The sequence below is a fragment of the Oncorhynchus clarkii genome, chromosome 21, assembly GCF_045791955.1.
Source record: "Oncorhynchus clarkii lewisi isolate Uvic-CL-2024 chromosome 21, UVic_Ocla_1.0, whole genome shotgun sequence".
Taxonomy (NCBI): domain Eukaryota; kingdom Metazoa; phylum Chordata; class Actinopteri; order Salmoniformes; family Salmonidae; genus Oncorhynchus; species Oncorhynchus clarkii.
In genome coordinates, this window is record NC_092167.1 from 47113314 (window position 1) to 47141158 (window position 27845).

General features: G+C 42.1%; 1 protein-coding gene across 1 annotated transcript in view; it reads right to left on the minus strand.

The window, feature by feature from the left end:
- Positions 1-27845, minus strand: part of LOC139379100 (RELT like 1) — a 50593-nt gene that overhangs the window by 9868 nt on the left and 12880 nt on the right. The window contains exons 3-4 of the mRNA XM_071121912.1: positions 19268-19342; positions 2946-3000 (exon numbers count right to left, since the gene is read on the minus strand). Coding sequence (XP_070978013.1) covers positions 2946-3000; positions 19268-19342 — 130 coding nt within the window. The remainder of the gene's footprint in view (positions 1-2945; positions 3001-19267; positions 19343-27845) is intronic.

Sequence of the window (27845 nt, forward strand, 5' to 3'; positions counted from 1 at the left end):
GGGGAGGACGCAGAGAGCTGTGGGTTGGTAGGGCAATACATTACTGCCTGCCATAAGATGAGGGACGGTGTCTGACAGACCAATCAACCTGCACATGTCCTCTATATCGTTATTATTCAATGGTTATTTTGACTGTTGGTTATTGTTGTTACCGTTGTCCCGTTGACAATGTTCACTATTATTATTTTAATATTGTAAATATCCCAAATAAGCTTCAGCAATATGTACACTGTTACATTGTGCCAATAAAGCACATTGAGACAGAGAGACCCACACATTGTGGTGTCCTGTCCCGCGGACTGTGCCGGAACACCCAATGTCGTGGCCATACCTCATCCTGACTCGCCACGCTATGATTTATTCATCCTGACCGTCACCCCACACATAAAAAATACCTCCTCTCCCTTTCTCTTCTCTCTCTGCAGTCATCTCTCCTCTCCTCTCTCTGCAGTCATCCCTCCTCTCCCTTTCTCTCCTCTCCCTGCAGTCATCCCTCCTCTCCTCTCCCTGCAGTCATCCCTCCTCTCCCTGCAGTCATCCCTCCTCTCCTCTCCCTGCAGTCATCCCTCCTCTCCTCTCCCTGCAGTCATCCCTCCTCTCCTCTCTCTGCAGTCATCCCTCCTCTCTCTGCAGTCATCCCTCCCCTCCTCTCTCTGCAGTCATCCCTCCTCTCCTCTCTCTGCAGTCATCCCTCCTCTCCTCTCTCTGCAGTCATCCCTCCTCTCCTCTCCCTGCAGTCATCCCTCCTCTCCTCTCCCTGCAGTCATCCCTCCTCTCCTCTCCCTGCAGTCATCCCTCCTCTCCTCTCTCTGCAGTCATCCCTCCTCTCTCTGCAGTCATCCCTCCTCTCCTCTCTCTGCAGTCATCCCTCCTCTCCTCTCTCTGCAGTCATCCCTCCTCTCCTCTCTCTGCAGTCATCCCTCCTCTCCTCTCTCTGCAGTCATCCCTCCTCTCCTCTCTCTGCAGTCATCCCTCCTCTCCTCTCCCTGCAGTCATCCCTCCTCTCCTCTCCCTGCAGTCATCCCTCCTCTCCCTGCAGTCATCCCTCCTCTCCTCTCCCTGCAGTCATCCCTCCTCTCCTCTCTCTGCAGTCATCCCTCCTCTCTCTGCAGTCATCCCTCCTCTCCTCTCTCTGCAGTCATCCCTCCTCTCCTCTCTCTGCAGTCATCCCTCCTCTCCTCTCTCTGCAGTCATCCCTCCTCTCCTCTCTCTGCAGTCATCCCTCCTCCTCTCTCTGCAGTCATCCCTCCTCTCCTCTCTGCAGTCATCCCTCCTCTCCTCTCTGCAGTCATCCCTCCTCTCCTCTCTGCAGTCATCCCTCCTCTCCTCTCTCTGCAGTCATCCCTCCTCTCCTCTCCCTGCAGTCATCCCTCCTCTCCTCTCCCTGCAGTCATCCCTCCTCTCCTCCCCCTGCAGTCATCCCTCCTCTCCTCTCCCTGCAGTCATCCCTCCTCTCCTCTCTCTGCAGTCATCCCTCCTCTCCTCTCTCTGCAGTCATCCCTCCTCTCCTCTCTCTGCAGTCATCCCTCCTCTCCTCTCCCTGCAGTCATCCCTCCTCTCCTCTCCCTGCAGTCATCCCTCCTCTCCCTGCAGTCATCCCTCCTCTCTCTGCAGTCATCCCTCCTCTCTCTGCAGTCATCCCTCCTCTCCTCTCTCTGCAGTCTGCAGTCATCCCTCCTCTCCTCTCTCTGCAGTCATCCCTCCTCTCCCTGCAGTCATCCCTCCTCTCCCTGCAGTCATCCCTCCTCTCCTCTCCCTGCAGTCATCCCTCCTCTCCTCTCCCTGCAGTCATCCCTCCTCTCTCTGCAGTCATCCCTCCTCTCCTCTCTCTGCAGTCATCCCTCCTCTCCTCTCTGCAGTCATCCCTCCTCTCCTCTCTCTGCAGTCATCCCTCCTCTCCTCTCTCTGCAGTCATCCCTCCTCTCCTCTCTCTGCAGTCATCCCTCCTCTCCTCTCTCTGCAGTCATCCCTCCTTGGACACCATTTATGGTTGTGAGTGCCAGCACTCTCTGTCTCTTCGGTTGGTATGTATGTAGGCAGGCAGGTATGTAGGTAGGCAGGTGTGTGTGTATATACACACACACACACACACACACACACACACACATATATGTGTCTGTGTGTGTGTATTCTTCGATGGACAAGGCCCTGACTATGAACTGTAAAGTCAGACCTACTTACCATTCACAGCAACCAAGACGTTCTCAACGAAACTGTCAGAGGTCACGATTGTGAATCAGGCTCCTGTCGGTCTATTCCTGAGCTGTTTAGTAAGTGAATGGTCGTATAACGCAGGGAGCCGTAGTTTCATTTCCAGTTTCTATGAGATGACTGGTCCCGGTTGCACAATCAGAATGACCATATAAAAATGTTAGGATCATATTGATATTCTGAGTCGTAAAAAGTCCTGGCCTTCATCCAAACTCACCAAGCCATAAACAATGTCTGAGAGACCAGCTTGACTTCCACCTAACGACAGCCACTTCAGCACCATAAAAAAAAAGGGACACCATTGCCATCTAGTGGCTTGGAAAGAAATCACACCCAAGTGGAAACCAGTCCTTTTGGTGAAATTTCTGACAATGTTCATATTTACTTTATTTTGAAATTGAACGAGGCAAGTCAGTTAAGAAACAAATCTTATTAACAATGTAAAACGGTCTACAACTGCCTTGTTCAACGGCAGAATGACAGATTTTTACCTTGTCAGCTCGGGGATTCGATCCAGCAACCTTTCTGGCCCAACGCTCTAACCACTAGGCTACCTGCCGCCCCAAATAGGCCTCAATGTTAAAGACATCAGACAACATTAAGAGGAGGTTGTGAGCTACTTTAAAATGTTCCCTTTCAGATTTGATGTATATTTAAATAGTGCTGATAAAGTTGGACTTCGGGAAGCCAGCAGCAGCAGGGTTTTATTACAGAAGTCATGACAGGATACTTACCCTTCTGAGTCTATGCTGTTTTCAGGAACCATGGCTTGGAGGGCATCGGAGTTCGCTGTGTAGACAGAGAGAGAAAAATATGGCGTAGGGGAATTAGCGAGGGGAACGAGTGACATCAGAAGGGGAAACATTTATTGGAATATGGTCGCGGGTGATAAGCCCCAAAACACAATTAAAATGGTGCACTGCATTCAATTAAACAGGGGCACGTTCAGTCCTCAGAATATAACCTCTGGGTGTAGGCTGTGTGCAGGCACAGGAAACAATGCATTATGTAAACAACAGCGTCTTCCTGAAATGTAGGACACATTAGTGCTATAATTAATAAGCCATTACTAAGTATGAAGACAGGAAGTATGGCACAAGAGCATAACTGTGGACTGGGTTTTTATTTTAATTGTATCAACAGGACTTTCTAAGAAAAAGTGTTACACATCTAAATTACATCATTAATAACCTAGAAGAAACGAGGGCCAATGTCAATGTACTTCAAGGACACATGATTAGCAGTACAGAGAGACATGATTAGCAGTACAGAGACACATGATTAGCAGTACAGAGAGACATGATTAGCAGTACAGAGAGACATGATTAGCAGTACAGAGACACATGATTAGCAGTAGAGGGACACATGATTAGCAGTACAGAGACACATGATTAGCAGTACAGAGACACATGATTAGCAGTACAGAGAGACATGATTAGCAGTACAGAGAGACATGATTAGCAGTACAGAGAGACATGATTAGCAGTACAGAGAGACATGATTAGCAGTACAGAGACACATGATTAGCAGTACAGAGAGACATGATTAGCAATACAGAGACACATGATTAGCAGTACAGAGACACATGATTAGCAGTAGAGGGACACATGATTAGCAGTACAGAGACACATGATTAGCAGTACAGAGACACATGATTAGCAGTACAGAGAGACATGATTAGCAGTACAGAGAGACATGATTAGCAGTACAGAGACACATGATTAGCAGTACAGAGACACATGATTAGCAGTAGAGGGACACATGATTAGCAGTACAGAGACACATGATTAGCAGTACAGAGACACATGATTAGCAGTACAGAGAGACATGATTAGCAGTACAGAGAGACATGATTAGCAGTACAGAGACACATGATTAGCAGTACAGAGACACATGATTAGCAGTACAGAGACACATGATTAGCAGTACAGAGACACATGATTAGCAGTACAGAGACACATGATTAGCAGTACAGAGACACATGATTAGCAGTACAGAGACACATGATTAGCAGTACAGAGACACATGATTAGCAGTACAGAGAGACACGATTAGCAGTACAGAGAGACACGATTAGCAGTACAGAGAGACACGATTAGCAGTACAGAGAGACATGATTAGCAGTACAGAGACACATGATTAGCAGTACAGAGACACATGATTAGCAGTACAGAGACACATGATTAGCAGTACAGAGACACATGATTAGCAGTACAGAGACACATGATTAGCAGTACAGAGAGACATGATTAGCAGTACAGAGAGACATGATTAGCAGTACAGAGAGACATGATTAGCAGTACAGAGAGACATGATTAGCAGTACAGAGAGACATGATTAGCAGTACAGAGAGACATGATTAGCAGTACAGAGAGACGATTAGCAGTACAGAGAGACATGATTAGCAGTACAGAGACACATGATTAGCAGTACAGAGACACATGATTAGCAGTACAGAGACACATGATTAGCAGTACAGAGACACATGATTAGCAGTACAGACACATATGATTAGCAGTACAGACACATATGATTAGCAGTATAGAGACACATGATTAGCAGTATAGGGACACATGATTAGCAGTAGAGGGACACATGATTAGCAGTACAGGGACACATGATTAGCAGTACAGGGACACATGATTAACAGTACAGAGACACATGATTAGCAGTATAGAGACACATGATTAGCAGTACAGACACATATGATTAGCAGTACAGAGACACATGATTAGCAGTATAGAGACACATGATTAGCAGTATAGACACATGATTAGCAGTAGAGAGACACATGATTAGCAGTATAGACACATGATTAGCAGTAGAGAGACACATGATTAGCAGTATAGACACATGATTAGCAGTACAGAGAGACATGATTAGCAGTACAGAGAGACATGATTAGCAGTACAGAGACACATGATTAGCAGTATAGACACATGATTAGCAGTACAGACACATGATTAGCAGTACAGAGACACATGATTAGCAGTACAGAGACACATGATTAGCAGTACAGAGACACATGATTAGCAGTACAGAGACACATGATTAGCAGTATAGACACATGATTAGCAGTATAGAGACACATGATTAGCAGTATAGACACATGATTAGCAGTAGAGAGACACATGATTAGCAGTATAGACACATGATTAGCAGTAGAGAGACACATGATTAGCAGTATAGACACATGATTAGCAGTACAGGGACACATGATTAGCAGTATTGAGACACATGATTAGCAGTACAGAGACACATGATTAGCAGTATTGAGACACATGATTAGCAGTACAGAGACACATGATTAGCAGTACAGAGACACATGATTAGCAGTATAGACACATGATTAGCAGTAGAGAGACACATAATTAGCAGTATAGACACATGATTAGCAGTAGAGAGACACATGATTCGCAGTAGAGAGACACATGATTAGCAGTACAGAGACACATGATTAGCAGTACAGACACATGATTAGCAGTATAGACACATGATTAGCAGTACAGAGACACATGATTAGCAGTAGAGACACATGATTAGCAGTACAGAAACACATGATTAGCAGTACAGAGACACATGATTAGCAGTAGAGGGACACATGATTAGCAGTACAGAGACACATGATTAGCAGTATCGAGACACATGATTATCAGTACAGAGACATGATTATCAGTACAGAGACACATGATTAGCAGTAGAGACACATGATTAGCAGTATAGAGACACATGATTAGCAGTATAGAGACACATGATTAGCAGTATAGACACACATGATTAGCAGTATAGACACATGATTAGCAGTAGAGAGACACATGATTAGCAGTATAGACACATGATTAGCAGTACAGAGACACATGATTATCAGTACAGAGACACATGATTAGCAGTACAGAGACACATGATTAGCAGTAGAGAGACACATGATTAGCAGTAGAGAGACACATGATTAGCAGTACAGAGAGACATGATTAGCAGTACAGAGACACATGATTAGCAGTACAGAGACACATGATTAGCAGTACAGAGACACATGATTAGCAGTAGAGAGACACATGATTAGCAGTAGAGAGACACATGATTAGCAGTAGAGAGACACATGATTAGCAGTACAGAGACACATGATTAGCAGTACAGAGACACATGATTAGCAGTATAGACACATGATTAGCAGTACAGACACATATGATTAGCAGTACAGAGACAAATGATTAGCAGTATAGAGACACATGATTAGCAGTATAGACACATGATTAGCAGTAGAGAGACACATGATTAGCAGTATAGACATATGATTAGCAGTACAGAGACACATGATTAGCAGTATAGAGACACATGATTAGCAGTATAGACACATGATTAGCAGTAGAGAGACACATGATTAGCAGTATAGACACATGATTAGCAGTACAGAGACACATGATTATCAGTACAGAGACACATGATTAGCAGTACAGAGACACATGATTAGCAGTAGAGGGACACATGATTAGCAGTACAGAGACACATGATTAGCAGTACAGAGACACATGATTAGCAGTATAGAGACACATGATTAGCAGTATAGACACATGATTAGCAGTAGAGAGACACATGATTAGCAGTATAGACACATGATTAGCAGTACAGAGACACATGATTAGCAGTATAGACACATGATTAGCAGTAGAGGGACACATGATTAGCAGTACAGGGACACATGATTAGCAGTACAGGGACACATGATTAGCAGTAGAGGGACACATGATTAGCAGTATAGAGACACATGATTAGCAGTATAGAGACACATGATTAGCAGTATAGACACACATGATTAGCAGTATAGACACATGATTAGCAGTAGAGAGACACATGATTAGCAGTATAGACACATGATTAGCAGTACAGAGACACATGATTATCAGTACAGAGACACATGATTAGCAGTACAGAGACACATGATTAGCAGTACAGAGACACATGATTAGCAGTACAGAGACACATGATTAGCAGTAGAGAGACACATGATTAGCAGTAGAGAGACACATGATTAGCAGTAGAGAGACACATGATTAGCAGTACAGAGAGACATGATTAGCAGTACAGAGACACATGATTAGCAGTAGCGAGACACATGATTAGCAGTAGAGAGACACATGATTAGCAGTAGAGAGACACATGATTAGCAGTACAGAGACACATGATTAGCAGTATAGACACATGATTAGCAGTACAGACACATATGATTAGCAGTACAGAGACACATGATTAGCAGTATAGAGACACATGATTAGCAGTATAGACACATGATTAGCAGTAGAGAGACACATGATTAGCAGTATAGACACATGATTAGCAGTACAGAGACACATGATTAGCAGTATAGACACATGATTAGCAGTAGAGAGACACATGATTAGCAGTATAGACATATGATTAGCAGTACAGAGACGCATGATTAGCAGTAGAGAGACACATGATTAGCAGTAGAGAGACACATGATTAGCAGTAGAGAGACACATGATTAGCAGTACAGAGACACATGATTAGCAGTACAGAGACACATGATTAGCAGTAGCGAGACACATGATTAGCAGTAGAGAGACACATGATTAGCAGTAGAGAGACACATGATTAGCAGTACAGAGACACATGATTAGCAGTACAGAGACACATGATTAGCAGTATAGACACATGATTAGCAGTACAGACACATATGATTAGCAGTACAGAGACACATGATTAGCAGTATAGAGACACATGATTAGCAGTATAGACACATGATTAGCAGTAGAGAGACACATGATTAGCAGTATAGACACATGATTAGCAGTACAGAGACACATGATTAGCAGTATAGACACATGATTAGCAGTAGAGAGACACATGATTAGCAGTATAGACATATGATTAGCAGTACAGAGACACATGATTAGCAGTATAGAGACACATGATTAGCAGTATAGACACATGATTAGCAGTTGAGAGACACATGATTAGCAGTATAGACACATGATTAGCAGTACAGAGACACATGATTAGCAGTAGAGGGACACATGATTAGCAGTACAGAGACACATGATTAGCAGTACAGAGACACATGATTAGCAGTACAGAGACACATGATTAGCAGTATAGAGACACATGATTAGCAGTATAGACACATGATTAGCAGTATAGACACATGATTAGCAGTACAGACACATGATTAGCAGTATAGACACATGATTAGCAGTACAGACACATGATTAGCAGTACAGAGACACATGATTAGCAGTACAGACACATATGATTAGCAGTATAGAGACACATATGATTAGCAGTATAGAGACACATGATTAGCAGTATAGACACATGATTAGCAGTATAGACACATGATTAGCAGTATAGACACATGATTAGCAGTATAGACACATGATTAGCAGTATAGACACATGATTAGCAGTATAGACACATGATTAGCAGTATAGACACATGATTAGCAGTAGAGAGACACATGATTAGCAGTATAGACACATGATTAGCAGTACAGAGACACATGATTAGCAGTACAGACACATGATTAGCAGTACAGAGACACATGATTAGCAGTACAGAGACACATGATTAGCAGTACAGAGACACATGATTAGCAGTACAGAGACACATGATTAGCAGTACAGACACATGATTAGCAGTACAGACACATGATTAGCAGTAGAGGGACACACGGCACCGTCGGAAATTATTCAGACCCCTTGACTTTATCCAAACAGTTTGTTGCTTTTAAAAACTCTTAAATTGTTAGCCCCTCCCCCCCTTTCTACACACAATACCCCATAATGACAAATCAAAAACAGGTTTGAGAAATAATTGTCAATTGATTAAAATTTAAAAACAGAAATACTTTATTTACATAATTATTCAGACCCTTCGCTATGAGACTCAATTGAGCTCAGGTGCATCCACTTTCCATTGATCATCCTTGAGATGTTTCTACAACTTGATTGGAGTCCACCTGTGGTAAATTCAATTGATTGGACGTGATTTGGAAAGGCACACACCTGTCTATATAAGGTCCCACAGTTGACAGTACATGTCAGAGCAAAACCAAGCCATGAGGTCCAAGGAATTGTCCCCAAGAACAGTGGCCTCCATGATTCTTAAATGGAATTAGTTTGGAACCACCAAGACTCTCCCTAGAACTGAGCAATCGGGGGAGAAAGGCCTTGGTCAGGGAAGTGACCGAGAACCTGAACTAGAGTTTCTCTGTGGAGATGGGAGAAACTTCCAGAAGGTTCTCCCATCTCTGCAGCACTCCACCAATCAGGACTTGGTAGAGTGGCCAGACGGAAGCCACTCCTCAGTAAAATGAACGTGACAGACCACTTGGAGTTTGCAAAAAGGCACCTAAAGACTCTCAGAACATGATAAACAAGTTTCTCTGGTCTGATGAAACCAAGATTCAACTCTTTGGCCTGAATGCCAAGCGTCATGTCTGGAAGAAACCTGACACCAACCCTACAGTGAAGCATGGTGTTGGCAGCATCCTGCTGTGGGGATGTTTTTCAGCGGCAGGGACTGGGAGACTAGTCAGGATTGAGGCAAAGATGAACGGAGAAAAGTAGAGAGAGATCCTTGATGAAAATCTGTTCCAGAGCACTGAGGACCTCAGAATGTGAACCTTCGCCCCAGTCCAACAGGACAACGACCCTAAGCACACAGCCAAGACAGAGCAGGAGTGGCTTCGGAACAAGTCTCTGAATGGCCTTGAGTGGCCCATCCAGAGCCCGGACTTGAATCCAATCTAACATCTCTGGAGAGACCTGAAAATAGCTGTGCAGCGACGCTCCCCATCCAACCTGACAGAGCTTGAGAGGATCTGCAGAGAAGGGGAGAAACTCCCCAAATACAGGTGTGCCAAGCTTGTAGTGTCATACCCAAGAAGACTTGAGGCTGTAATCACTGCCAAAGGTGCTTCAAGTACTGAGTAAAGGGTCTGAATACGGATATAAATGTGATGAGTTTATTTTAAATAAATAAAAAACAAACTGTTTTCACTGTCATTATGGGGTATTGTGATGTCATTATGGGGTATTGTGATGTCATTACGGGTATTGTGATGTCATTACGGGGTATTGTGTGTAGATTGATGAGCGGAAAAACCCCCAAATGTAATCATTTTTAGAATGAGGCTGTAACGTAACAAAAATGTGGAAAAAGGTCAAGGGGTCTGAATACTTTCTGAAGACACTTTTGGCCAACACTTCAGTGGAGAAAAACTATATATATAGTTTTCTTTAGTTATATATATATATATATATACACACACACACACACACACACACAGTGCCTTTATGGAAGTATTCGGCCCCTTTGAACTTTGCAACCTTTTGCCACATTTCAGGCTTCAAACATAAAGATATAAAACTGTATTTTTTTGTGAAGAATCAACAACAAGTGGGACACAATCATGAAGTGGAACGACATTTATTGGATTTTTCAAACTTTTTTAACAAATCAAAAACTGAAAAATTGGGCGTGCAAAATTATTCAGCCCCTTTACTTTCAGTGCAGCAAACTCTCTCCAGAAGTTCAGTGAGGATCTCTGAATGATCCAATGTTGACCTAAATGACTAATGATGATAAATACAATCCACCTGTGTGTAATCAAGTCTCCGTATAAATGCACCTGCACTGTGATAGTCTCAGAGGTCCGTTAAAAGCGCAGAGAGCATCATGAAGGACAAGGAACACACCAGGCAGGTCCGAGATACTGTTGTGAAGAAGTTTAAAGCCGGATTTGGATACAAAAAGATTTCCCAAGCTTTAAACATCCCAAGGAGCACTGTGCAAGCGATAATATTGAAATGGAAGGAGTATCAGACCACTGCAAATCTACCAAGACCTGGCCGTCCCTCTAAACTTTCAGCTCATACAAGGAGAAGACTGATCAGAGATGCAGCCAAGAGGCCCATGATCACTCTTGATGAACTGCAGAGATCTACAGCTGAGGTGGGAGACTCTGTCCATAGGACAACAATCAGTCGTATATTGCACAAATGTGGCCTTTATGGAAGAGTGGCAAGAAGAAAGCCATTTCTTAAAGATATCCATAAAAAGTGTCGTTTAAAGTTTGCCACAAGCCACCTGGGAGACACACCAAACATGTGGAAGAAGGTCCAGACCTGAATCTAATCGAGAATCTGTGGAAAGAACTGAAAACTGCTGTTCACAAATGCTCTTCATCCAACCTCACTGAGCTCGAGCTGTTTTGCAAGGAGGAATGGGAAAAAATGTCAGTCTCTCGATGTGCAAAACTGATAGAGACATACCCCAAGCGACTTACAGCTGTAATCGCAGCAAAAGGTGGCGCTACAAAGTATTAACTTAAGGGGGCTGAATAATTTTGCACGCCCAATTTTTCAGTTTTTGATTTGTTAAAAAAGTTTGAAATATCCAATAAATGTCGTTCCACTTCACGATTGTGTCCCACTTGTTGTTGATTCTTCACAAAAAAATACAGTTTTATATCTTTATGTTTGAAGCCTGAAATGTGGCAAAAGGTCGCAAAGTTCAAGGGGGCCGAATACTTCCATAAAGGCACTGTATATATAACCCAGAATAACTAAAGATGAGGAAAGACCTGTGGAAACATCGGAGTCACGTCCGACTTCACATGACCATGTGAACATCCTGTTTCCGCTCGCCGGTCAAAATAAGGCCGATTTCCCCACAAACTAAGACTGTGTACTACACTAGAAGTCTAGCATCATATTAAATCACTTATGTCTGACCAGAGGGCATTTCAACACACCTTTGTGACCACCTGGAAGGAAGGAGAGTATAAATCAGTAACGAGTCCCTAAGGCTTTGTGCAGCATGCCAACGTGAGCAGGAAAAGGCTTTGACTTGGAGACTTCCTGTTCCGTCATAATCAGGCGATACTATCGAGACTGACAATACTATACTCGATCCTGACTGGCAATACTATCAAGACTGACTCACAGAATGTAGGTGTGTGCACGTGCATAGGTCACACAACGTCACCTAATGAGGGTGAGTCAATGGCACGGTTGCCGTCAATACACTTGTGATAACCTTGTAATACAATAGGATGAAAGGGAATTCCAACATTGTAGGAAGCTCCTGTGTTTACAATCTATTGTAACCACACAGCAGCTTCAGTAATTAGTGTACCATGTAGAACCACAGACCTACTCACCTCTCACCGGATGTTAAACACACACACCTCCTCCTGTAGCTTCAGAGTGTGAAAGACAGTGTAATAGGAGAGGGAGGCAGCTCAGCACCAAGTGGTCTGACATAACCATGACAACTGTTTAGTGGTCTGACATAACCATGACAACTGTTTAGTGGTCTGACATAACCATGACAACTGTTTAGTGGTCTGACATAACCATGACAACTGTTTAGTGGTCCATAGACACTAGTTATAGCATTGTTGTCAGTAGGAGACGGTAGAGTGGTCAAAGACACTAGTTATAGCATTGTTGTCAGTAGGAGACAGTAGAGTGGTCATAGACACTAGTTATAGTATTGTTGTCAGTAGGAGACAGTAGAGTGGTCATAGACACTAGTTATAGTATTGTTGTCAGTAGGAGACAGAGTGGTCATAGACACTAGTTATAGTATTGTTGTCAGTAGGAGACGGTAGAGAGGTCATAGACACTAGTTATAGCATTGTTGTCCATAGGAGACAGTAGAGAGGTCATATACACTAGTTATAGCATTGTTGTCCATAGGAGACAGTAGAGAGGTCATAGACACTAATTATAGTATTGTTGTCAGTAGGAGACAGTAGAGTGGTCATAGACACTAGTTATAGCATTGTTGTCAATAGGAGACAGTAGAGAGGTCATAGACACTAATTATAGTATTGTTGTCAGGAGAGGAGACAGTAGAGAGGTCAAAGACACTAGTTATAGCATTGTTGTCAATAGGAGACAGTAGAGGTCATAGACACTAATTATAGTATTGTTGTCAGGAGAGGAGACAGTAGAGAGGTCATAGACACTAGTTATCGCATTGTTGTCAGTAGGAGACGGTAGAGTGGTCATAGACACTAGTTATAGTATTGTTGTCAGTAGGAGACAGTAGCGTGGTCATAGACACTAGTTATAGTATTGTTGTCAGTAGGAGACAGTAGAGTGGTCATAGACACTAATTATAGCATTGTTGTCCATAGGAGACAGTAGAGAGGTCATAGACACTAATTATAGCATTGTTGTCAGTAGGAGACAGTAGAGTGGTCATAGACACTAGTTATAGTATTGTTGTCAGTAGGAGACAGTAGAGTGGTCATAGACACTAGTTATAGCATTGTTGTCAATAGGAGACAGTAGAGAGGTCATAGACACTAATTATAGTATTGTTGTCAGGAGAGGAGACAGTAGAGAGGTCATAGACACTAGTTATCGCATTGTTGTCAGTAGGAGACGGTAGAGTGGTCATAGACACTAGTTATAGTATTGTTGTCAGTAGGAGACAGTAGAGTGGTCATAGACACTAGTTATAATATTGTTGTCAGTAGGAGACAGAGTGGTCATAGACACTAGTTATAGTATTGTTGTCAGGAGAGGAGACAGTATAGAGGTCATAGACACTAGTTATAGCATTGTTGTCAGTAGGAGACGGTAGAGTGGTCATAGACACTAGTTATAGTATGGTTGTCAGTAGGAGGCAGTAGAGTGGTCATAGACACTAGTTATCGTATTGTTGGCAGTAGAGTGGTCATAGACACTAGTTATAATATTGTTGGCAGTAGAGTGGTCATAGACACTAGTTATAGTATTGTTGTCAGTAGGAGACGGTAGAGTGGTCCATAGACACTAGTTATAGTATTGTTGTCAGTAGGAGACAGTAGAGAGGTCATATACACTAGTTATAGTATTGTTGTCAGTAGGAGACAGCAGAGTGGTCATAGACACTAGTTATAATATTGTTTGGCAGTAGAGTGGTCATAGACACTAGTTATAGTATTGTTGGCAGTAGAGTGGTCATAGACACTAGTTATAGTATTGTTGGCAGTAGAGAGGAGACGGTAGAGTGGTAATAGACACTAGTTATAGCATTGTTGTCAATAGGAGACAGTAGAGAGGTCATAGACACTAGTTATAGTATTGTTGTCAGTAGGAGACAGTAGAGTGGTCATAGACACTAGTTATAGCATTGTTGTCAATAGGAGACAGTAGAGAGGTCATAGACACTAATTATAGTATTGTTGTCAGGAGAGGAGACAGTAGAGAGGTCATAGACACTAGTTATCGCATTGTTGTCAGTAGGAGACGGTAGAGTGGTCATAGACACTAGTTATAGTATTGTTGTCAGTAGGAGACAGTAGAGTGGTCATAGACACTAGTTATAATATTGTTGTCAGTAGGAGACAGAGTGGTCATAGACACTAGTTATAGCATTGTTGTCCATAGGAGACAGTAGAGAGGTCATAGACACTAATTATAGCATTGTTGTCAGTAGGAGACAGTAGAGTGGTCATAGACACTAGTTATAGCATTGTTGTCAATAGGAGACAGTAGAGAGGTCATAGACACTAATTATAGTATTGTTGTCAGGAGAGGAGACAGTAGAGAGGTCATAGACACTAGTTATCGCATTGTTGTCAGTAGGAGACGGTAGAGTGGTCATAGACACTAGTTATAGTATTGTTGTCAGTAGGAGACAGTAGAGTGGTCATAGACACTAGTTATAGTATTGTTGACAGTAGGAGACAGTAGAGTGGTCATAGACACTAGTTATAATATTGTTGTCAGTAGGAGACAGAGTGGTCATAGACACTAGTTATAGTATTGTTGACAGTAGGAGACAGTAGAGTGGTCATAGACACTAGTTATAGTATGGTTGTCAGTAGGAGGCAGTAGAGTGGTCATAGACACTAGTTATCGTATTGTTGGCAGTAGAGTGGTCATAGACACTAGTTATAGTATTGTTGGCAGTAGAGAGGAGACAGTAGAGTGGTCATAGACACTAGTTATAGCATTGTTGTCAATAGGAGACAGTAGAGAGGTCATAGACACTAATTATAGTATTGTTGTCAGGAGAGGAGACAGTATAGAGGTCATAGACACTAGTTATAGCATTGTTGTCAGTAGGAGACGGTAGAGTGGTCATAGACACTAGTTATAGTATGGTTGTCAGTAGGAGGCAGTAGAGTGGTCATAGACACTAGTTATCGTATTGTTGGCAGTAGAGTGGTCATAGACAGTAGTTATAATATTGTTGGCAGTAGAGTGGTCATAGACACTAGTTATAGTATTGTTGTCAGTAGGAGACGGTAGAGTGGTCCATAGACACTAGTTATAGTATTGTTGTCAGTAGGAGACAGTAGAGAGGTCATATACACTAGTTATAGTATTGTTGTCAGTAGGAGACAGCAGAGTGGTCATAGACACTAGTTATAATATTGTTTGGCAGTAGAGTGGTCATAGACACTAGTTATAGTATTGTTGTCAGTAGGAGGCAGTAGAGTGGTCATAGACACTAGTTATCGTATTGTTGGCAGTAGAGTGGTCATAGACACTAGTTATAGTATTGTTGGCAGTAGAGTGGTCATAGACACTAGTTATAGTATTGTTGGCAGTAGAGAGGAGACGGTAGAGTGGTAATAGACACTAGTTATAGCATTGTTGTCAATAGGAGACAGTAGAGAGGTCATAGACACTAGTTATAGTATTGTTGTCAGTAGGAGACAGTAGAGTGGTCATAGACACTAGTTATAGCATTGTTGTCAATAGGAGACAGTAGAGAGGTCATAGACACTAATTATAGTATTGTTGTCAGGAGAGGAGACAGTAGAGAGGTCATAGACACTAGTTATCGCATTGTTGTCAGTAGGAGACGGTAGAGTGGTCATAGACACTAGTTATAGTATTGTTGTCAGTAGGAGACAGTAGAGTGGTCATAGACACTAGTTATAATATTGTTGTCAGTAGGAGACAGAGTGGTCATAGACACTAGTTATAGTATGGTTGTCAGTAGGAGGCAGTAGAGTGGTCATAGACACTAGTTATCGTATTGTTGGCAGTAGAGTGGTCATAGACACTAGTTATAGTATTGTTGGCAGTAGAGTGGTCATAGACACTAGTTATAGTATTGTTGGCAGTAGAGAGGAGACAGTAGAGTGGTCATAGACACTAGTTATAGCATTGTTGTCAATAGGAGACAGTAGAGAGGTCATAGACACTAAATATAGTATTGTTGTCAGGAGAGGAGACAGTAGAGAGGTCATAGACACTAGTTATAGCATTGTTGTCAGTAGGAGACGGTAGAGTGGTCATAGACACTAGTTATAGTATGGTTGTCAGTAGGAGGCAGTAGAGTGGTCATAGACACTAGTTATCGTATTGTTGACAGTAGGAGACAGTAGAGTGGTCATAGACACTAGTTATAGTATGGTTGTCAGTAGGAGGCAGTAGAGTGGTCATAGACACTAGTTATCGTATTGTTGGCAGTAGAGTGGTCATAGACACTAGTTATAGTATTGTTGGCAGTAGAGTGGTCATAGACACTAGTTATAGTATTGTTGGCAGTAGAGAGGAGACAGTAGAGTGGTCATAGACACTAGTTATAGCATTGTTGTCAATAGGAGACAGTAGAGAGGTCATAGACACTAAATATAGTATTGTTGTCAGGAGAGGAGACAGTAGAGAGGTCATAGACACTAGTTATAGTATTGTTGTCAGTAGGAGACAGTAGAGTGGTCATAGACACTAGTTATAATATTGTTGTCAGTAGGAGACAGTAGAGTGGTCATAGACACTAGTTATAGTATTGTTGTCAGTAGGAGACAGTAGAGAGGTCATAGAGACTAGTTATAGTATTGTTGTCAGTAGGAGACAGCAGAGTGGTCATAGACACTAGTTATAATATTGTTGTCAGTAGAGTGGTCATAGACACTAGTTATAATATTGTTGGCAGTAGAGTAGTCATAGACACTAGTTATAGTATTGTTGTCAGTAGGAGACGGTAGAGTGGTCCATAGACACTAGTTATAGTATTGTTGTCAGTAGGAGACAGTAGAGTGGTCATAGACACTAGTTATAGTATTGTTGTCAGTAGGAGACAGTAGAGTGGTCATAGACACTAGTTATAGTATTGTTGTCAGTAGAGTGGTCATAGACACTAGTTATAGTATTGTTGTCAGTAGGAGACAGTAGAGTGGTCATAGACACTAGTTATAGTATTGTTGTCAGTAGGAGACAGTAGAGTGGTCATAGACACTAGTTCTAGTATTGTTGTCAGTAGAGTGGAGACAGTAGAGTGGTCATAGACACTAGTTATAGTATTGTTGTCAGGAGGAGACAGTAGAGTGGTCATAGACACTAGTTATAGTATTGTTGTCAGTAGAGAGGAGACAGAGTGGTCATAGACACTAGTTATAGTATTGTTGTCAGTAGGAGACAGTAGAGTGGTCATAGACACTAGTTATTGTATTGTTGTCAGTAGGAGACAGTAGAGTGGTCATAGACACTAGTTATAGTATTGTTGTCAGTAGGAGACAGTAGAGTGGTCATAGACACTAGTTATAGTATTGTTGTCAGTAGAGAGGAGACAGAGTGGTCATAGACACTAGTTATAGTATTGTTGTCAGTAGGAGACAGTAGAGTGGTCATAGACACTAGTTATTGTATTGTTGTCAGTAGGAGACAGTAGAGTGGTCATAGACACTAGTTATTGTATTGTTGTCAGTAGGAGACAGTAGAGTGGTCATAGACACTAGTTATAGTATTGTTGTCAGGAGGAGACAGTAGAGTGGTCATAGACACTAGTTATAGTATTGCTGTCAGGAGGAGACAGTAGAGTGGTCATAGACACTAGTTATAGTATTGTTGTCAGTAGGAGACAGAGTGGTCATAGACACTAGTTATAGTATTGTTGTCAGGAGGAGACAGAGTGGTCATAGACACTAGTTATAGTATTGCTGTCAGGAGGAGACAGTAGAGTGGTCATAGACACTAGTTCTAGTATTGTTGTCAGTAGGAGACAGTATAGTGGTCATAGACACTAGTTATAGTATTGTTGTCAGTAGGAGACAGAGTGGTCATAGACACTAGTTATAGTATTGTTGTCAGGAGGAGACAGTAGAGTGGTCATAGACACTAGTTATAGTATTGTTGTCAGTAGGAGACAGTAGAGTGGTCATAGACACTAGTTATAGTATTGTTGTCAGTAGAGAGGAGACAGAGTGGTCATAGACACTAGTTATAGTATTGCTGTCAGTAGGAGGCAGTAGAGTGGTCATAGACACTAGTTATAGTATTGCTGTCAGTAGGAGGCAGTAGAGTGGTCATAGACACTAGTTATAGTATTGTTGTCAGTAGGAGACAGTAGTGGTCATAGACACTAGTTATAGTATTGTTGTCAATAGGAGACAGTAGAGTGGTCATAGACACTAGTTATAGTATTGTTGTCAGTAGGAGACAGTAGAGTGGTCCATAGACACTAGTTATAGTATTGTTGTCAGTAGGAGACAGTAGAGTGGTCCATAGACACTAATTATAGTATTGTTGTCAGTAGGAGACAGTAGAGTGGTCCATAGACACTAGTTATAGTATTGTTGTCAGTAGGAGACAGTAGAGTGGTCCATAGACACTAATTATAGTATTGTTGTCAGTAGAGTGGTCATAGACACTAGTTATAGTATTGTTGTCAGTAGGAGACAGTAGAGTGGTCCATAGACACTAATTATAGTATTGTTGTCAGTAGGAGACAGTAGAGTGGTCCATAGACACTAGTTATAGTATTGTTGTCAGTAGGAGACAGTAGAGTGGTCCATAGACACTAATTATAGTATTGTTGTCAGTAGAGAGGTCATAGACACTAGTTATAGTATTGTTGTCAGTAGGAGACAGTAGAGAGGTCATAGACACTAGTTATAGTATTGTTGTCAGTAGAGAGGAGACAGTAGAGTGGTCATAGACACTAGTTATAGTATTGTTGTCAGTAGGAGACAGTAGACTGGTCCATAGACACTAGTTATAGTATGGTTGTCAGTAGAGAGGAGACAGAGTTATCCACTATCCATAAACACTCAGTGGTTACTGTATTGTTGCCTAGTTACCTTCATTCTTCATGATGTAATGAACGATCTGTCCCACGGTGTCGTCGTTGCTCTCGCTGTAGGTGTCGTTCAGCTCTGCAGAGAAACACACATTTACAAAAAGAGCTGAAACACTGCAACACATTAGTCATCGTCGACATGAAAAGGCTATCCCTAACATTCATCAGAAATGCAGTTAGGTACACAGTTAGGGCTGGGCGATATGCCCAAAATACCATCATTGCATATGAAAATTGGACTGTAATTTATGTTTTTTTTAATAATAAAAGTTCTAAATTTCCTTTGTGAGTAGTGAGTGATCCCTAGGATGGCAACACATACATTAGGTGGTTTTAATGAGTCTTTATCCATTTTGATACTTTTATACTGTTCAATTCAACCCAAAATCATTTGAATTTCCTGCACTGCCACATAGGGCTGCATAACATGGGCAAATAATCTAGGACTTATTTTTAACCAAATGTTGCAATTGCGATTTAGAGCAAAACACTTGGGTGAATTGTTGGAATCATGGAATATAAATGAGTTTTCTAAAATTAGAATATATATTTTTAAAGTGTGCACTTTGAATACAGTGCTTGACATGACAAGGAATGAAAATCCCAGGGACGAGTTATTGTGGCAGGGTAGGAACCAAAGTGTTGATAAGTGTTTTCTTGTGGACCCTATAATCTTTGGCTACATTTAATTCTCATAGCTAAATGAAGTAGCTAACATATTTTGCTTTGTGTACTCCTCTTCAATTTAGAAGATACCGTGGAACAAACATGCAGATTTTAGGTCTACACCATCCTTGGTATTATAAGGCTGTATAGTGAATTACATTTGCTCTGACTCAATACATTTATTAGCTAGCGATTAGCATTAGCAGCTAACAAGATTTAGGCCCAACTTGCTAAGAAAAGAAAACTAGCCATTTCCAAACTAATAGTGTAATTATAGAACGATAGTGGATTTACATTTAAGAAGCAAAAGTGAAAACAGCATCGTTGTCATCAACATTGTAGCATGTGCTGCATTGACCATGTAGACGGAACACAAGGGTCTCGTGGTTGAGGAACATCAAATGCACTCCTTGAGTGACTGGGGGGCGGGGCTAGGTCGGTGTGGAAAGTGATATAAGAAAGAGAAAGAGAGCTCAAGTAGCAAATTAAACGACACGTTACACACTGCGTTTCACATTTAAAAACCCAAACCGGTCCGTGCATCAATACCGGTATAGAAAGTAAAGTAAAAACCCAAACCGGTCCGTGCATCAATACCGGTATAGAAAGTAAAGTAAAAACCCAAACCGGTCCGTGCATCAATACCGGTATAGAAAGTAAAGTAAAAACCCAAACCGGTCCGTGCATCAATACCGGTATAGAAAGTAAAGTAAAAACCCAAACCGGTCCGTGCATCAATACCGGTATAGAAAGTAAAGTAAAAACCCAAACCGGTCCGTGCATCAATACCGGTATAGAAAGTAAAGTAAAAACCCAAACCGGTCCGTGCATCAATACCGGTATAGAAAGTAAAGTAAAAACCCAAACCGGTCCGTGCATCAATACCGGTATAGAAAGTAAAGTAAAAACCCAAACCGGTCCGTGCATCAATACCGGTATAGAAAGTAAAGTAAAAACCCAAACCGGTCCGTGAATCAATACCGGTATAGAAAGTAAAGTAAAAACCCAAACCGGTCCGTGCATCAATACCGGTATAGAAAGTAAAGTAAAACCCCAAACCGGTCCGTGCATCAATACCGGTATAGAAAGTAAAGTAAAAACCCAAAACGGTCCGTGCATCAATACCGGTATAGAAAGTAAAGTAAAAACCCAAACCGGTCCGTGCATCAATACCGGTATAGAAAGTAACGTAAAAACCCAAACCGGTCCGTGCATCAATACCGGTATAGAAAGTAAAGTAAAAACCCAAACCGGTCCGTGCATCAATACCGGTATAGAAAGTAAAGTAAAAACCCAAACCGGTCCGTGCATCAATACCGGTATAGAAAGTAAAGTAAAAACCCAAACCGGTCCGTGCATCAATACCGGTATAGAAAGTAAAGTAAAAACCCAAACCGGTCCGTGAATCAATACCGGTATAGAAAGTAAAGTAAAAACCCAAACCGGTCCGTGCATCAATACCGGTATAGAAAGTAAAGTAAAAACCCAAACCGGTCCGTGCATCAATACCGGTATAGAAAGTAAAGTAAAAACCCAAACCGGTCCGTGCATCAATACCGGTATAGAAAGTAAAGTAAAAACCCAAACCGGTCCGTGCATCAATACCGGTATAGAAAGTAAAGTAAAAACCCAAACCGGTCCGTGCATCAATACCGGTATAGAAAGTAAAGTAAAAACCCAAACCGGTCCGTGCATCAATACCGGTATAGAAAGTAAAGTAAAAACCCAAACCGGTCCGTGCATCAATACCGGTATAGAAAGTAAAGTAAAAACCCAAACCGGTCCGTGCATCAATACCGGTATAGAAAGTAAAGTAAAAACCCAAACCGGTCCGTGAATCAATACCGGTATAGAAAGTAAAGTAAAAACCCAAACCGGTCCGTGAATCAATACCGGTATAGAAAGTAAAGTAAAAACCCAAACCGGTCCGTGCATCAATACCGGTATAGAAAGTAAAGTAAAAACCCAAACCGGTCCGTGCATCAATACCGGTATAGAAAGTAAAGTAAAAACCCAAACCGGTCCGTGCATCAATACCGGTATAGAAAGTAAAGTAAAAACCCAAACCGGTCCGTGCATCAATACCGGTATATCGTAAAATGCGGTATACCGACCATCCCTACACACAGTATATTAAGTTCCTCATATTTAGGACATTCCTTATAACACCATAGCAAGGCCTATTGGTATTGTTGTAGTATACTGGAGCAGAAGTAACAGATGAGGGCTGTCTACACAGCGCACACAGTGTACACACACACCTACACAGTAGACACACACTGTACACCTATGCATACACACAGCCCCCTCTCAAGAGCCAAACCTGCCTGTAAAACTGTTCCATGAGTCAGTGAGATATACATACAGTATCATCTGAAACCTGAGGATAAGCTTTAGGATTGAATGGGGCTTAAATGATGAATGACACTCTGGTAGAAAGGCTAGTAGCCAGTCTTTGTTTTGCGTGGAAGGTCTGTTGCCTGGGTGACCCAGTGGAAGGTCTGTTGCCTGGGTGACCCAGTGGAAGGTCTGTTGCCTGGGTGACCCAGTGGAAGGTCTGTTGCCTGGGTGACCCAGAGGAAGGTAATGTAGCATTATCGGCACATTCAACAGCGTTTAAGTAATACATTACCTTCGACAGTGTTGTCATCTTGTGATCAAGCCATCAATGTTTTGTGATTATTGCCGTTGTAAAAATATGAGTGATAAATATTTTGTTGTGAGAAAGTAGATCAGTTTAATACTAAAATACAATTGAGTGTGAAAAATGTAGGTTACAAGATGGATGTTAAATGATATGTGGTCTGTCGGTCAGTCGAATTGTACAATATACAGCGTGTCCCACATAATGTGTGTGTGTGTGTGTACAGTTGAAGTCAGAAGTTTACATAAGTTTTAAATACCCCAACCTAAGTGTTTCAACCACACCACAAATTTCTTGTTAACAAACTATAGTTTTGGCAAGTCAGTTGTGTCATGCACAAAGTAGATGCCCTAAGTAATCTTTCCAACAATAGTTTATTTCACTGTATCACAATTCCAGTGAGTCAGAAGTTAACATACACTAAGTTGACTTTGCCTTTAAACAGCTTGGAAAATTCCAGAAAATGATGTCATGGCTTTAATCAAATGTTATTGGTCACATATACATGGTTAGCAGACGTTAATGTGAGTGTAGCGAAATGCTTGTGCTTTTTGTTCAGACCATGCAGGAATATCTAACAAGTAATCTAACAATTTCACAACTACCTTATACACAAGTGTAAAGGAATGAATAAAAATATGTACATATAAATGTATGGATGAGTGATGGCCGTGCGGCATAGGCAAGAAGCAGTAGATGGTATAGAATACAGTATATGTATATGTATATGTATATGAGTAATGTAGGGTATGTAAACATTATATTAAGTAGCATTGTTTAAAGTGGCTGGTGATATATTTTTTACATCAATTTCCACTATTAAAGTGGCTGGAGTTGAGTCAGTGTGTTGGCAGCAGCCACTCAATGTTAGTGGTGGCTGTTTAACAGTCTGATGGCCTTGAGATAGAAGCTGTTTTTCAGTCTCTCGGTCCCAGCTTTGATGCACCTGTACTGACCTCGCCTTCTGGATGATAGCGGGGTGAACAGGCAGTGGCTCGGGTGGTTGTTGTCCTTGATGATCTTTATGGCCTTCCTGTGACATCGGGTGGTGTAGGTGTCCTGGAGGGCAGGTAGTTTGCCCCCGGTGATGCGTTGTGCAGACCTCACTACCCTCTGGAGAGCCTTACGGTTGTGGGCGTAGCAGTTGCCGTACCAGGCGGTGATACAGCCCGACAGGATGCTCTCGATTGTGCATCTGTAAAAGTTTGAGAGTGCTTTTGGTGACAAGCCGAATTTCTTCAGCCTCCTGAGGTTGAAGAGGCGCTGTTGCGCCTCCTTCACAACACTGTCTGTGGGAGGACCATTACAGTTTGTCCATGATGTGTAGGCTGAGGAACTTAAAACTTTCCACCTTCTCCACTACTGTCCCGTCGATGTGGATAGGGGGGTGCTCCCTCTGCTGTTTCCTGAAGTCCACAATCATCACCTTAGTTTTGTTGACGTTGAGTGTGAAGTTATTTTCCTGACAGCACACTCCGAGAGCCCTCACCTCCTCCCTGTAGGCCGTCTCGTCGTTGTTGGTAATCAAGCCAACCACTGTAGTGTCATCTAACAACATCATTTGAGTCAATTGAAGAAGGTGTACCTGTGGATGTATTTCAAGGCCTACCTTCAAACTCAGTGCCTCTGCTTGACATCATGGGAATATCAGTGAAGATCTCAGAAAAATAATTGTAGACCTCCACAAGGCTGGTTCGTCCTTGGGAGCAATTTCCAAATGCCTGAAGGAAACACGATCATCTGTACAAACAATAGTACGCAAGTATAAACACCATGGGACCACGCAGCCGTCATACCGCTCAGGAAGGAGACGAGATAAACATACTTTGGTGCGAAAAGTGCAAATGAATCCCAGAACAACAGCAAAGGTCCTTGTGAAGATGCTGGAGGAAACAGGTACAAAAGTATCTATATCCACAGTAAAACAAGTCCTATATCGACATAACCTGAAAGGTCACTCAGCAAGGAAGAAGCCACTGCTCCAAACCCGCCATAAAAAAGCCAAACTACGGTTTGCAACAGCACATGGGGACAAAGATCGTACTTTTTGGAGAAATGTCCTCTGGTCTGATGAAACAAAAATACAACTGTTTGGCCATAATGACCATCATTACATTTGGAGGAAAAAGGGGGAGGCTTGCAAGCCGAACACCATCCCAACCGTGAAGCATGGGGGTGGCAGCATCATGTTGTGGGGGTGCTTTGCTGCAGGAGGGACTGGTGCACTTCACAAAATAGATGGCATCATTAGGGAGGAACATTATGTGGATATATTGAGGCAACATCTCAAGACATCAGTCAGGAAGTTAAAGCTTTCTCGCAAATGGGTCTTCCAAATGGACAATGACCCCAAGCATACTTCCAAAGTTGTGGCAAACTGGCTTAAGGACAACAAAGTCAAGGTATTGGAGTGGCCATCACAAATCCCTGACCTCAATCCCATAGAACATTTGTGGGCGGAACTGAAAAAGCGTGTGCGAGCAAGGAGGCTTACGAACCTGACTCAGTTACACCAGCTCTGTCAGGATGAATGGGCCAAAACTCACCCAACTTATTGTGGGAAGCTTGTGGAAGGCTACACGACACGTTTGACCCAAGTTCAACCATTTAAAAGGCAATGCTACCAAATACTAATTGAGTGTATGTAAACTTCTGACCCACTGGGAATGTGATGAAAGAAATAAAAGCTGAAATAAATCGTTCTCTCTACTATTATTCTGACATTTCACATTCTTAAAATAAAGTAGAGATCCCAACTGACCTAAAACAGGGAATTTTTACTAGGATTAAATGTCAGGAATTGTGAAAAACTGAGTTTAAATGCATTTGGCAAAGGGGGAGGTAAACTTCCAACTTCAACTGTGTGTGTGTGTGTGTATTTCATTCATTGCAGTTTATGTAAGTTAAAGAGTTTTCAAAACCTATTTAAAAAAAAAGTAGAACTCAAAAACACAATTTTTTTTTTTTTTTTTACCAAAACCAAACGTACATAAACTACGATGAAATCGGTGTCTTCAGTCTCAAAACGTACCGTTATTTTCCATTTAAAATGTAGTAGAGGTGATTTAATCCTCCAACCGCTAGAGAGAGAGTCTGAAGTTAAGGGGGAATGAGCTATACTTCCTGTGTTCAAGAGGGGACACTCATGGTGTACAGTATATGGACAGCTGCTACATCCTTAAACAGTACACATACAGTGGGGCAAACAAGTATTTAGTCAGCCACCAATTGTGCAAGTTCTCCCACTTAAAAAGATGAGGCCTGTAATTTTCATCATAGGTACACAAAAAAATCCAGAAAATCACATTGTAGGATTTTTAATGAATTTATTTGCAAATTATGGTGGAAAATAAGTATTTGGTCAATAACAAAAGTTTCTCAATACTTTGTTATATACCCTTTGTTGGCAATGACAGAGGTCAAACGTTTTCTGTAAGTCTTCACAAGGTTTTCACACACTGTTGCTGGTATTTTGGCCCATTCCTCCATGCAGATCTCCTCTAGAGCAGTGATGTTTTGGGGCTGTTGCTGGGCAACACGGAATTTCAAATCCCACCAAAGATTTTCTTATTGGGTTGAGATCTGGAGACTGGCTAGGCCACTCCAGGACCTTGAAATGCTTCTTACGAAGCCACTCCTTCGTTGCCCGGGCGGTGTGTTTGGGATCATTGTCATGCTGAAAGACCCAGCCACGTTTCATCTTCAATGCCCTTGCTGATGGAAGGAGGTTTTCACTCACAATCTCACGATACATGGCCCCATTCATTCTTTCCTTTACACGGATCAGTCGTCCTGGTCCCTTTGCAGAAAAACTGCCCCAAAGCATGATGTTTCCACTCCCATGCTTCACAGTAGGTATGGTGTTCTTTAAATGCAACTCAGCATTCTTTGTCCTCCAAACACGACGAGTTGAGTTTTTACCAAAAAGTTATGTTTCATCTGACCATATGACATTCTCCCAATCCTCTTCTGGATCATCCAAATGCTCTCTAGCAAACTTCAGATGGGCCTGGATATGTACTGGCTTAAGCAGGGGGACACGTCTGGCACTGCAGGATTTGAGTCCCTGGCGGCGTAGTGTGTTACTGATGGTAGGCTTTGTTACTTTGGTCCCAGCTCTCTGCAGGTCATTCACTAGGCCCCCCCGTGTGGTTCTGGGATTTTTGCTCACCGTTCTTGTGATCATTTTGACCCCACGGGGTGAGATCTTGCGTGGAGCCCCAGATCGAGGGAGATTATCAGTGGTCTTGTATGTCTTCCATTTCCTAATAATTGCTCCCACAGTTGATTTCTTCAAACCAAGCTGCTTACCGATTGCAGATTCAGTCTTCCCAGCCTGGTGCAGGTCTATAATTTTGTTTCTGGTGTCCTTTGACAGCACTTTGGTCTTGGCCATAGTGGAGTTTGGAGTGTGACTGTTTGAGGTTGTGGACAGGTGTCTTTTATACTGATAACAAGTTCAAACAGGAGCCATTAATACAGGTAACGAGTGGAGGACAGAGGAGCATCTTACAGGTCTGTGAGCCAGAAATCTTGCTTGTTTGTAGGTGACCAAATACTTATTTTCTACCATAATTTGCAAATAAATTCATTAAAAATCCTACAATGTGATTTTCTGAAGAAAAAAAAATTGAATTTTGTCTGTCATAGTTGAAGTGTACCTATGACGAAAATGACAGGCCTCTCGTCTTTTTAAGTGGGAGAACTTGCACAATTGGTGACTGACTAAATACTTTTTTTGCCCCACTGTAGCTGTGGTCGGGTTCTGTTGAAACCAAGAAAGTGTTTTGAAACAGAGAGGTAGTTGCTGAACTTGTCCAATTGGAAGAAGACAGATTTTGATTTCCCATTGCAAAAGGTTTTGCCACGGTGTGCGCAACTGAACAAAACCTGGCCCTTAGAATAAATGATTAACGTATATCAATATATCACGTTGTGAAACATTCTTCAAAAATGGCCTTTGCTCCCTCCTAACCCATCTACAGTAACCTCCCTTCCCCCCCTAACCCATCTACAGTAACCTCCCTTCCCCCCCTAACCCATCTACAGTAAACCCCCCCAAACCCATCTACAGTAAACCCCCCAACCCATCTACAGTAACCCCCCCCCAACCCATCTACAGTAAACCTCCCCCAACCCATCTACAGTAACCCCCCCCCAACCCATCTACAGTAACCACCCCCCCCAACCCATCTACAGTAACCACCCCCAACCCATCTACAGTAAACCCCCCCCCCCCCCAACCCATCTACAGTAACCCCCCCCCCCC